This window comes from Onychostoma macrolepis, chromosome 02, assembly GCF_012432095.1.
Source record: "Onychostoma macrolepis isolate SWU-2019 chromosome 02, ASM1243209v1, whole genome shotgun sequence".
In the NCBI taxonomy this organism is placed as follows: domain Eukaryota; kingdom Metazoa; phylum Chordata; class Actinopteri; order Cypriniformes; family Cyprinidae; genus Onychostoma; species Onychostoma macrolepis.
The window spans coordinates 2579800-2592627 of record NC_081156.1 but is presented as its reverse complement, the minus strand read 5'-3'; the positions used below and the strand labels follow the sequence as shown (position 1 = coordinate 2592627).

The following is a 12828-nucleotide window of genomic DNA, read 5'->3' as shown; positions in this document are numbered from 1 at the left end:
CATCAGTCAATTAAGGTAGGACAGATGCTCAGTCCTTCTGGTGGCAGCCACTTCGTTGATTCTACAGAGGAAGGACCTCCTCTCTCAGGTAAAGGGAACATTTTGGTGCTCTCAGCCTGAGTTGTGGAGCCTACATCTATGGCCCCTCAACGGGTGTCTCTGCAGCTACCCATAAGGGCCATCAACAATGTCACATTACATACAGTATGTTAAAGAGTGCTAAACAACCTGGAGATGATTGTGGACTTCAGGAGACACCCCCCTGCACTCTCCCCACTCACCATCATAGAGACAGCACTGTGACTGCAGTAGAGACATTCAAGTTCTTGGGATCCATCATCTCTCGGGACCTGAATTGGGACCCTCACATCAACTCCATTGTAAAAAAAGCCCGACAAACGTTGTACTTCCTGTATACATCCAGCGTGAGGAAAAGGGCTCAGAAAATCACTCTGGATCCCTCACATCCAAGTCATCCCCTTTTTGATCTTTTGCCATCTGGCTGGCACTACAGAGCCCCAATTACCAGGACAGCCAGGCACAAGAACAGTTTTTTCCCCCAGGCAATCCAACTTACGAACAGTTAATTGCCCCCCATTATGCAATAACAATGTGCAATAACCTTATATTTATTTGCTACCACCTCCATCCTAGTACATCCCTGCATCTCCTTCTATTCTATCCCATTTTATCATCTATGGCACAACTGTATATACAATCATTTATGTTTCAAATAATTTTTATTTTTCATTTTTTTGTTTATTTATATTTACATATGTGTATTTTTTATTATATCTTATTTTTTTATCGTCTGTGTGTCATTGTTGTCTCTGTGAACTGGAAGCTTATGACACTAAAACAGATTCCTTGTATGCGCAAGCATACTTGCCAATAAAAGCTCTTTCTGATTCTGATTCTGATTCTGATTCTTTTGACATCTGTATCTCTCTCTCTCTCTCTCTCTCCTTATTCATGTTAGGTAGTGTATCCAGCAGCAAGTGCTGTCCAGCTTTTCTTGTGTTTGGCAAGTTCCCATTTGATGTTGAGTGCCTTCAAGTCTTGAACAAACGTTCCCCTCCATGAGCATCCTCATTGGTGTCTGGCAATCATGTCATTGCTGTCTTCGGGATTTAATTGTTCTCCATTTGAAGAACATGGCCAGCCAGTTGGAGTCTTCTTCGGGCAACAATGATGTGGAGTTAGTATGTGCCATTCCTTCTAAGTACTTCTACATTAGTTATTATGATCATAATATCAGATTTTTTTAAGATTTGGTGTAGACTTCTCTACTGGAAGATGTTAAACTTCTTGTTGATACTTGCTGATGCCTTCCAGGCCTCATTGGTATATGTATATGGTTCACAATGGTAAATTGGCATAAATGGATGGTAATTACCAAATTTTATTCATCTTCTAGAAGATGGCTGCTGCCTTCCAGATGCATTTAATATATGCTTCTGCAACTCTGTTCTGAGAGATTACACTACCCAACCCCTACCTCCTTGTTCAGTCAATGGCATTCACAAGCATGGTCTTCGACTTCTCAATGCTTATCCTGAGGCCAATTTTATAGAGTAGTGGAGATAGAATGCAGCCTTGCTTCCCCACAGTAGCAATTTAAAAAACATCTACATGAACAGCATGATAATGTGTAATTGTTTCTTTTTTTTCTTTTCATTTAGTAGCTGCTGCCCGTCAGAAGCAACAGACAATGCTTACAAAATAAGAACAATTTATCTTGTTCATCATTTTCAAACAGTTTACACCCTCCAACTCTTAATGCATTGTGTCTGAGTATCACTGAATGTTTGCGACCTTTCTAATAATTGTGTATATGAGTCCATCAGGTGTCCATCAAATGATCTTTTTGTTGCATTCACAGTTTTGACCAGCAGGCGTCATCACCGTTCAAGTGCTTCAAAACAGTGAATCATTTTGCAAAGCAATTGGTTTAATTAAGTTTCGAAAAGTTGTTTTGTCACATCACTTTAGATAACTACCCAGTTCCAAAAAGTTCATGTTTTCTTGCCACTGGTGTACCTAGGTTCTACACCTCAAAACTTGATACATAAACTTCAATAATGGTGGCAAATCAACAAACGATGAAACAACAAATACATATAGTAACAATAATGACAAAACAACAACTCAAGCTTAAAAAGTCAGCAAATAGTACAATGATTCTATAAGAGTAACAGTAAATAAATTTATTAGTGCTGGAAACTCACAAACCTTTAAGGGGATTGATTACCCAAAAATGGACACCCATCTACATTTACGCACCCTCAAGTTGTTTCAAACCTGTATGAGTTTCCCTCCTCTGTTGAACACAAAAGAAGATATTTTGAAGAATGTTCCAAACAGCAACCAAACAGCTAACAGTAGCTTTTGACTTCCATAGTATTTTTCTTTCCAAATCAATGGCTACCATCAACTGTTTGGTTACCAACATCCATTAGAATATCTTCTTTTGTGTTCAACAGAAGAAATAAACTCATACAGGTTTGGAGCAACTTCACTGTAAATTTCAATATGTTAACTTTACTTGCAAATGTATTGCTCAGTATATTCAGTTTTACTCAGAAGCCAATTTATGAAAACTTGAATATATAAAGTAACCTTAACTCTTCATTTACTTTATACAAAAAAAGATTCCTTGCTCTTGGTATTTGGGACAAGAAACATATAAATAGTGTGGTACATACAGTACCGTCTGTTGCCCTCACTGTCCTATCGTACTGCCACAGTATTGTTTGTTTGTTTCAAAGGTAAATGCTCATGGTCATGAACTAATTTTTGTCATGATCCTAATGAAAAGATAAGCTGGGCATTACCATTATTCTCTCGTAATGATAATACACCTCTATTTCCTCATGTAAACAATGCATTTTTCCCTAAAATACCCTTCAGCTCGTACATATTCTATGAAAAGTACTCCCCAACCCACAACTCAGCTAGACTGTCATTGATACAATCAGCTGTCCCATTAGTTTTAATAATTAGTTGTGTTAATACTGTCCATTAAGTTTTTTTCTAATGGGCTACTTTAATTGTACCTTTACTTTTACTAAAGTATGAGGATTAAATGTTTTATACAACACTGCAGTCACAATATGAGATACAGTGAGCAATCCGATTCCAGTCTGTGTCTCCAGCACAATTTACTATTGCTCTTTCTCATATTATCATATTATCATATTGTTATTATAATTACTCTTATTTACCTTACTTGTAATTTCATTATATTATATTATATTGTGCGCTTTACATGCAGTAACATGGCAGTATTTACACCTGACTAATCGAAATGTTATGGACTTTTATTTTGTCATCATCTAAGCCGGATGTTGTAGATCGTTATGTTGATGAGTCTTCGCAGTGTTAGCGAGGCTAGTTGAGCGGAAGAGGACACCGGTGGAGGGCATTACATGTAACTCCAAATCAGTAAACTCCCGTTGTTTTCAAGGAATTGTCATCACCTAATCGGAAATGTTTTCTCTTTCTACTTCCCTTCAGCCACAGGTATTAAATCACTGTCTATATAGGACAGCGGGTTTCGTTACTTAACGTACGCAGGCTAGCTGGTTAGCTAGCATATATAACAAGCATCACTTCAGATTTGAGCGAATAGTTTTCGAACATCATGCAGAAAAGGCAATGTCATGTTATTAGTCTAGTCGTCGTCGTCGTCGTTGTTATTGCTCACTTGACTGACTATTTGTGTTTACAAAATGCTGTTTTAAGACCTTGATTTGCGTTGATACCAATGCAAAAACATGCATCAAAGCAGAAGTTTTTTTTTTTTTTTTAATCTCCCCTAAAGTCATGAACATTTAGTCCACCACAGTGATTCAAGTGTGCTTAATCCTTTATTATATTTAATAGCTTCAGTTTTGAAATGACGTTTTAATAGCCGACTTAAATGTCAGTGACATTTTGCTAAGAGTAACGTTACGTTCATAGCTTTCATTCATGTATCCTAAAAACAGACTGACATTAAATAATAAATGCAGGCTTTTTACATAATTAAAAAAAATCCAGGTTCGTGGGATTATCCCCCCACATATCACAAATAGGTCTAATTATTTTACAGACATTTCAATCTGTTTTACTGATAGAGTCAGCCAGTCAGCTTTACTGATTCTATTGCCTCCTTGATAAATGAGTACGCTAACTTTAGATAGAACTTTCACTATGGGCGAAACTGATGGAAAGTTTAATGGTCTTTTTTTTCTTTCTTTTTTTGAGAAATGTATAAATCGTTTTCACACAATCAAAAATGTAAAGGTTTAACCATTGTTTTTACTCCATGTTTAAATACTCATCGATGTATTATTTACATTGTGGAATTTCAAAATTTGAGAGAACACCCCAATACAAATTATGTTTTAATTAAAGTTGTTATAAAAATGTAATTCTCAAGACACAAAAGAAGAAAAATTTGTTTTGCTGTTTATCTCCACAGGTAACAGTCCAGCTGAGTCACCTCATCAATGCCCTGCACTCTCTGAAGGGTTCAGTGAGCAGCAATACTTCAGTCAATAACAAACTCAGAGAGAACACATCAGAACAAGATGTGAACTGCACAGAGGTAATTACATCCATCTGTTCACTGACAAATACTGTACACATGTAGGTTATTTATTGCCATGGAAATGTGGTTATAAAATTGAGCAGTTGAATGTTAGCAGCTTTTAAATGAACGATGTTCTTCTGAATCCTGACCATGTTTTCCCTCTTTAAATTCTGTATCTGTGTGTTGTGCTGGGAAGCCATCACTGACCCTCCGGGATTTAGGATTGACAGATCTCGGGGTCAGCCAGCTAGATGAGCTGGTGCAGAAGCTTCTGCCCTGTGTTACTCAGCAGGAGTCGCTCTCACAACTGAGGACTGTGCCAAATATCTGGAGGACTTCCCATCTTTCCTCAGATTCGTTCTTTCACAACAAACATGGTGAGACAATTTTATCGATACCTGAGTCAATTACATCTTAAACTCTGTTAATTATCTTTCATTTTGTAATCTTGTTTTATTGATTTCAAATAATAAAACTTACTCTATTGTATTTTGATGATTCCATCCCATTGTAATTCAATGAAGCTGTCACTAAAGTTGACTGAAGCTGGTTCCTTTAGCACTTTTCAGCATTTCCCTGTGCCACAAAGAAATGTCAATCATAAAATGCACATGTGTGAATGAGACTATTTAAACCTCCTTCATTAGGACTGTTTTTTTGTTACCAATAGTTTAAAGAATTTTATTTGCCATTGCGTTCATGCACTCAACAGTTCACTCAATAGTTAATTGCTGCAGCCATCCATCACTGTAATCTTGATTATTATATAATTGATTGTGCAGCTTTCTCATGTTGTAAGGCTAAATTTACCACATGTATTAACTGTTTAATTTCTGCTTTCCTTTTCAGGGTTTTCAAGAATGGGCGGTGTTACTCCTGTGTTCTCTAAGCAGAACAAGTCACCTCTCCAAACTCTATGTGCAGATCTCAAATATTTGCCATGTAAAGTGTATAGTATTTTATTATTCAGTTGTCACACAGTAAACATGCAACTTCATTTGACATGATCTGTGTTTTGTCTAGCTGATATAATCAAATATTGATCTTTTTTTTTTTTTTTTTCAGGGATGGTCCCAAATCGTGGCTTTAAAACTCTGAAGTCCAGAACACGCCGTCTACAGGGAGGTTTTGAAAGTTCAGGGCAGCCTGAGGGATTTACACCATCATTTATGAAGGTCACCCAAACAGTAATACAGTGCTTTCTTTTAAATGATGTTACCCTAATGTAGTGTTTATTTACTTAAGTTATTACAACACAAACAGAGAGTTCGCCCAAAAATGAGAATTGGCATGATTTACTCTCATCCTCATGTCCTTCCAAACCTGTACGACGTTCTCTTCTGTGGAACACAAAACAATATATTTGAACTAGATGAGACTCATTTCCTGCTAAAACCTTGATGCGTTAAGGTTAGGTGATGGTGACTTGCATATCAAAACGGCCGGATCAGTGCACAAATAATTTAGGCTTGGTTCTTGCGCTTAACTATATTTGAAGAACTTTTATGTGCAATGAATGGTATTTATATGTGAATACGAGTTGGTTTCCTTTAGTCTTTTAAACAGCATAAGGAAAACCGTATTTGCATTTAAATTAATTTCAAAACTGAAACATGGGAGTAATTCGTTTTCTTAAATGCATTTTTGTGCAAGTGCATTGTTCAACAGCCCACAGAAAACATTATATAAACTATCCCAGTAATAATTATGCTTTTTTTTTTTAGCATATTGTAAATGTCCTTTGTAAAAGAGAAGGTTTGTATGGCTTTTTTAATGTTATTTATGTTTTTGTCCACCAGGGTTTCCTTACACGAGACAAAGGGCCAGATGTTGAAACGCTTGACAAGCTCCTTAAAAACAAAAACATTCCTGATGGTCAGCATGATGCTTTTAAGACTGGCTTTGCAGAGGGATTTCTAAAAGCACAGGCCCTAACACAGAGAACCCAAGGCAAGTTGTCTTAGGGCTTGAAAATAATGTGATCTAGTACTTTCATACAGTACTGTAAATACTGTAAGTCTGTCTCTCACAGCCTCGTTTTTGCACTGACTAAGGTCTGTTGTGAACTGAAGGGTGAAAGTTTCTCAACCTGATATGATTGTTTCCTTTCTCACTTTATTATTGTATTTATTAAAACATCATATTGTCATCTCCAATAGAATCATTAAGGAGGATGCGACTGATACTATTGGTGCTTTTGCTGTTGGGCTTATATGGCCTCTCAAAAACACCTTTCTTATCAGGTAAATATTATTTAGAATCTTCTGCATGTGTGATTTGTCTTCCTCAATTCAGTATAGTTTGTGTCATGTCTACCAGTGTGAATATAAAATTTGGATCATTAGTAAATGTTTTGGCTTGGATTGAAAACCATTAATGCTCTTTTGGCTGGCTTGCCCCTTTCATGCACCTTTTGGGGCTTTGAGAAAGCTTTGTGTAGTGCTTTGTGTGTGTGTGTGTGTTTGGAGTGTGAACTATTATGTAACCATTCCGGACAGTACGATTCCGAACCACATCAGGCCTGGACTCAGCAGTGGACCCTGTCCAGATGAAGAACGTTACCTTTGAACACGTTAAGGGTGTGGAGGAAGCCAAGAATGAGCTGCAGGAAGTGGTGGAGTTCCTCCGGAACCCACAGAAGTTTACTGTTTTGGGAGGAAAGCTGCCTAAAGGCAAGAACACACTTTTGCTGAAAGGCTCCAACCAAGAACCATTTAAATGAATAGTTACATTTAAATTCTACTGTTGTTTGCTCACCTTCATGTTTTATCAAACCTGTATGATTTTCTATTTTATTTATTTTTTTATTTGGAATACATCTTGGAAAAATTCTTACTCCTACATTCTTTACCATCCAGTAGTAGTTCATAGTGACCACGTGTGTAAAAAAGACACCATAACAGCAGTCCATATTTATTTTTATTTTTTTTCCTTTCATAGGAATCTTATTGGTTGGGCCTCCAGGTACAGGAAAGACTCTGTTGGCCCGTGCTGTGGCAGGTGAGGCAGATGTGCCATTCTACTACGCATCTGGCTCAGAGTTCGATGAGATGTTTGTTGGTGTTGGTGCCAGTCGAATCAGAAACCTTTTCAGTGAGTACCTAGCTTGCATAGTGCCAAATCAGTGAAAGTCAGGAGTCAAAAGCACTCTCCTGTGCCTACTTGGTGAAGGAATGATTGTATGCATGTATTAAAGCTGTTCTTCTGCATTTGCTCTCTAGGGGAAGCTAAAGGTAATGCTCCTTGTGTTATCTTCATTGATGAGCTGGATAGTGTTGGAGGAAAGAGGATTGAGTCCCCCATGCACCCCTATTCTAGACAGACAATCAATCAGCTTTTAGCAGAGATGGATGGGTGAGCCATGCTACTCAGTGACTCCATTGCAGTCTTTGTTTGAGTGAAAAGTTTGAGTTTCCTTCACTAACTGTTGGTTTTTAACATATGCAGGTTTAAGCCAAATGAAGGCGTCATAATAATTGGAGCAACAAACTTCCCTGAAGCGTTGGATAAGTGCGTATATTTCTTTTCGAACATCTAAAGACTAAAGCAAGCCTGCTTGTTTTACAATATGCCAAAAGATAATAAGATGTATGTGTTATTGTGAGTTTGTTGAAGTCTTTTTTTCAATATTATGTTGATTGGTCAGAAAATCTGAATGCTGTCTTGTTCCCCAGTGCTCTGATCCGGCCTGGCCGTTTTGATATGCAGGTCACTGTCCCCAGACCAGATGTGAAGGGCCGCACTGAAATCCTCAAGTGGTACCTTAAAAAAATTAAAGTAGACAGTGGTAAGCGGTCTGGTAAAGACTCAATTCTTAATGTTGTAAGGTGTTAAAAAAAAATAGTAATCGCACAGAGAGTCAAGTAAATGTTCTTAAGGATTATTACATTTTCTGGATTAGCTGTGGAGGCAGAGGTCATTGCCAGAGGAACGGTGGGGTTCTCTGGAGCTGAGCTGGAGAATCTTGTTAATCAGGCTGCGCTAAAGGCAGCTGTGGATGAGAAAGACATGGTGACCATGAAGGAGTTGGAGTTTGCTAAGGACAAAATACTGATGGGTAGGTGCCTCTAACTCATGCTGCATTTTGTTGGGGTAGACACATTTACCCCTAAATTTCAGATAATTACATTTTTCCATAGTGCACCAAAAATATTTTTTTTTTATAGAAACACTAAAACCAAAAGTTTCAGTAATTAAATTTGGGAAACTGAACACTGTATTCCGTTCAGGGTGTCATGTACTCGATATATAAATCCAGTCATAGTAAAGCTGTTTGGCAACAAGACACCTTTTGATATTTCAGCCTAACAAATTTTACACGTTGCTATTCTAGCATCAGTTTTGGTCCTGGTAAAGTCTGTCCGTGCTGACATGTTTAAAAATATTAATTTGCAACGTTTTTGCTGAGGTCGCCACTGGCGACTATATAGGCTGTTTACATTTTAGTGACTTAAAAATCTGCATGTAATGCCTTTTTTTCCTGATTGTTTTGCGATCACATCTTTTGTTTTGTTTTGTTTGTTAATATGGCTTCTTATCAAGATCTTAGTCTGTATGCTGTGTTCTGTTAATGCGTGAACTTCGTATTATTTGAGTCAAAGCGTACCATCAGAGAAGCACTAATTCTTTTCAGTTGCAGAAATTTTGGTGAATCATTGTTTTCCATTGACTTTTCCTCTCTGCAGGGCCAGAACGCAAGAGCGCACATATTGACAAGAGGAATAAAGAGATCACAGCGTACCACGAGTCAGGTCATGCTATTATTGCATACTACACCAAAGACGCCATGCCCATAAATAAAGCCACTATTATGCCGAGAGGCCCCACTTTGGGTCATGTGAGTATATTTTAAGCCCTTTCACTGGAAATTTTCAAATATTCTAGCTGAAACTTTAAAGTCTCTACAGTTTAAAGTCAGGGTTAGAATATTTTTAGAGATATGAGCTGAATGTTTATTTTTGAAGTGCCAGACAGTCAGCCTTGATTTAGTGCCAGTGTTTTTGTTTTCCTCTCTGTAGGTGTCCATGCTCCCAGAGAATGATCGCTGGAGTGAAACTCGTTCTCAACTTCTGGCTCAGATGGACGTCAGCATGGGCGGCCGAGTGGCTGAGGAGCTCATCTTTGGCAGTGAGAATATCACTACCGGTATGTTGCAGTGTCATTCAAAATGTTTGTTTATTATGCTAGATGAAAGGCTATACGGTTATTATAGTGAGACCACTTATTTCTGTTTGTTTCATCTGTGTAATATTTTGTTGTTGTCACATAGGAGCATCAAGTGATTTTGACAGTGCTACAAAAATAGCCAAAATGATGGTGACCAGATTTGGCATGAGTGAAAAGGTTTGTCATATTTAGCAGAATTATTTTTGCTTACTGAATATACATATTCATATGTATGGATGTTATTGTGAGATTTTATTTACTTTTTCTTTTCTTTTTGGTTGTATTCAAACTTATTGATGCCAAATGTCATTAACTTGCATATTTTCATGTAAATACTTTTTTATCTAAGGAAAAATATTAAGCAGGAAAATAAATGTTATAAGATAAATTGCATGTTATTTGCTAAGTTAAATGATATACTTATTTTGTCACTTGTACTAAAACTAAAAGAAATTAATTAGACCATTTCACATCTGATGATTGGGTTTCCATGACAGTTAGAATTCAATAGAAAGCAAGGCAGCTCACTAGGTAAAAAAAATATATATATAGCTTTTTATAAGTTTTTGTCTCAAGAGCTATTGACTGTTTATTTGATTTTTGTGTCACTTTTTTTTTTTTTTTAAATAGCTGGGTGTCATGACATATACTGACCTCACCAAGCAGAGCCCAGAAACTCAGGCAGCCATTGAACATGAAGTCAGGATACTTCTGAGGGTAAACTTTGTACTTCAACATTGCATTTTTAAAGGGTTAGTTCACCCAAAAATGAAAATTAGCCTGTGTTTTACTCACCCTCAAAGCATCCTAGGTGTATATGACTTTCTTCTTTCAGACGAATCCAAATGGAGTTATATTAAAAATTGTCCTGGCCCCTCCAAGCGTTACAATGGGGATAAGCGGGTGCTTTTTGTCAACAGTCCACAAGATATCAAATAAAGTGTGTGCATCCGTAATAAAACGCTCAAACGGCTCCAGGGCGTGAATAAAGGCCTCCTGTAGCGAATCCATGCGTTTTTGTAAGAAAAATATCTATATTTCAAACGTAATAAACACTTTTTTTCTCACTTCTGCTGACTGCTGTACGTGGAAGCCATTCCAGCAGATGACGTAGGACGTCGGCTTTGCGTGATTGGTGACAGACGCGGAGAGAGAACAAAACAAAACGCAAAACGAGGATTTGTAAAGAAAAATGGAGGATTTCGATATAAGCCAAGAGGAGACTGGTTTTCCTTTGCTAAAATAAGGAAATTTTGCTTCCTTTGCTCCTTTAAACAAACTTGCGAGACTAGCATATCTCAGAGGCGTGCACGCGACGCATACGTCCTACGTCATCTGCACGTATGACAGTCAGCGGAAGTGAGAGAAAAGTGTTTATTACGTTTGAAATGGGGATATTTTTCTTACAAAAACGCATAGATTCGCTACAGGAGGCCTTTATTCACCCCCCGGAGCCGTGTGAGGCACGTTTTATGACGGATGCGTGCTCTTTATTTCACGTGTTCTGGACTGTTGACAAAAAGCACCCGCTTATCCCCATAAGGACAATTTTTTTTATATAACTCCAATTGGATTCGTCTGAAAGAAGAAAGTCATATACACCTAGGATGCTTCGACGGTGAGTACATCACAGGCTAATTTTCATTTTTGGGTGAACTAACCCTTTAAGCACTCAACAGCCAACTTAACATTTCTTGATACCAGTTTGTGGCTCACATATTTGTTTGAATTCTCCTAGGATTCCTACGAGCGTGCTAAAATACTCCTGAAGTCTCGTTCTAAGGAACACAAAATTCTTGCCGAGGCTTTACTGCGGTACGAGACGTTGGATGCCAAAGAGATCCAGCTGGTTTTAGAGGGAAAGCCATTAGGCAGCAGATGAGGGCTCACCAGGACCTTCAGGCAACAGGCAAAGGACAATGGAACCCTAAATACATGAATGTACATATGCAACCAAGAGCTTGGTAGGCCAACACTCCCCACTGGTAAAGTGTTTTTTTTTTTTTTTTGTTCCTGGGCCAGACCTCTGAAAAACATTTTTTGGTTTTCCATGCTTGGGATTTTCTTCCTAAGAAATTGTTAATGTGGGAATTTAACTCATTTAGTATCTATTTGAGTGTTTTTCTGTCCCATCGACTGTTGGTGCTGCCTTATTTGTAGTGGAGCAGATGCTGATTTTGAATAAATCATGAAGCTGTAAGCAACAGTCCAATTTACTATAAAGTTAGGAACAAATTGCTGTTTGCTGTTTCTGACAGTTGTCTGAGCCAGGCTGAGCATATGTTGCATGGTGGCCTTTGAGAAATAGAAGGGAATATATTTTTCTCTGAGGGAGTGTGGAATGTTTCAAAGCACTTTGGTACTGGGACATTTATATTATTTGTGTGATGCATATCATATTGTCTGCTTGTGAACAATGCTGCTTCAAAATACCTTAATAGTCACAGTAAGTTAATACATCAGAACCCCAGTATGCTATTAGATATACTTTCTGAGAAGAAATTCCAAGTGGCCCAGTAATCAATAAACTTGGGTAGTTTGAGCTCTATTTCTGCACACTCATGAACTTCACAAGACTATTTTTATACCATTATACTATCTGGAATATTATATGTTCCATGTTACAGGTTTAAATACTTGCTCTCTTGCATCAATTTGATCATACAATCATAAAACAAAAGGAGACTAAAATGTGATATTTGATCTGCATTTCTCGGGTTCCAGTGGTTATTACACTCGGTTTATTCAGCTTTATTCTACATATTATTTATTAATGTACAGTAGCTCTGCATCTATGAGTTTACCTTGCCCCCATGTATGTTTGCCTTTTACCCAAGCTCGTTTTAGTTGTGTATATACAGTATATATTTATAATTAATAAAATAAAATCAAGGACATTGTTTCATTGTATATAAGTGTATTAGATTGATTTTAGTCTGTGTTCTGCCTGGTTTGTAATTCAAAATTATTTTTCTTTTGAAGCTGTTGCACAATAAATAATGAATGGGAGCTGAACTGAATAAAGGAAACATAACTCTGCATAATTGTTATTTTCATGTACTGTGAAAACTTCTGCATTGCAAGAA

The 12828-nt window shown here is 37.4% G+C and overlaps 1 protein-coding gene across 1 annotated transcript; it reads left to right on the top strand.

Moving 5' to 3' along the window:
• Positions 1–3357: 3357 nt before the first annotated feature.
• Positions 3358–12810, top strand: yme1l1b (YME1-like 1b). Its single transcript, XM_058762743.1, has 18 exons — positions 3358–3522; positions 4466–4591; positions 4773–4953; positions 5426–5518; positions 5642–5751; positions 6376–6526; positions 6736–6819; positions 7075–7248; positions 7517–7669; positions 7798–7930; positions 8024–8086; positions 8251–8363; positions 8478–8633; positions 9262–9413; positions 9595–9721; positions 9846–9919; positions 10373–10459; positions 11481–12810. Exons 1-18 carry the CDS (start codon positions 3490–3492, stop codon positions 11622–11624), a joined length of 2154 nt encoding a protein of 717 aa, XP_058618726.1. The 5' UTR covers positions 3358–3489; the 3' UTR covers positions 11625–12810.
• Positions 12811–12828: the final 18 nt, after the last annotated feature.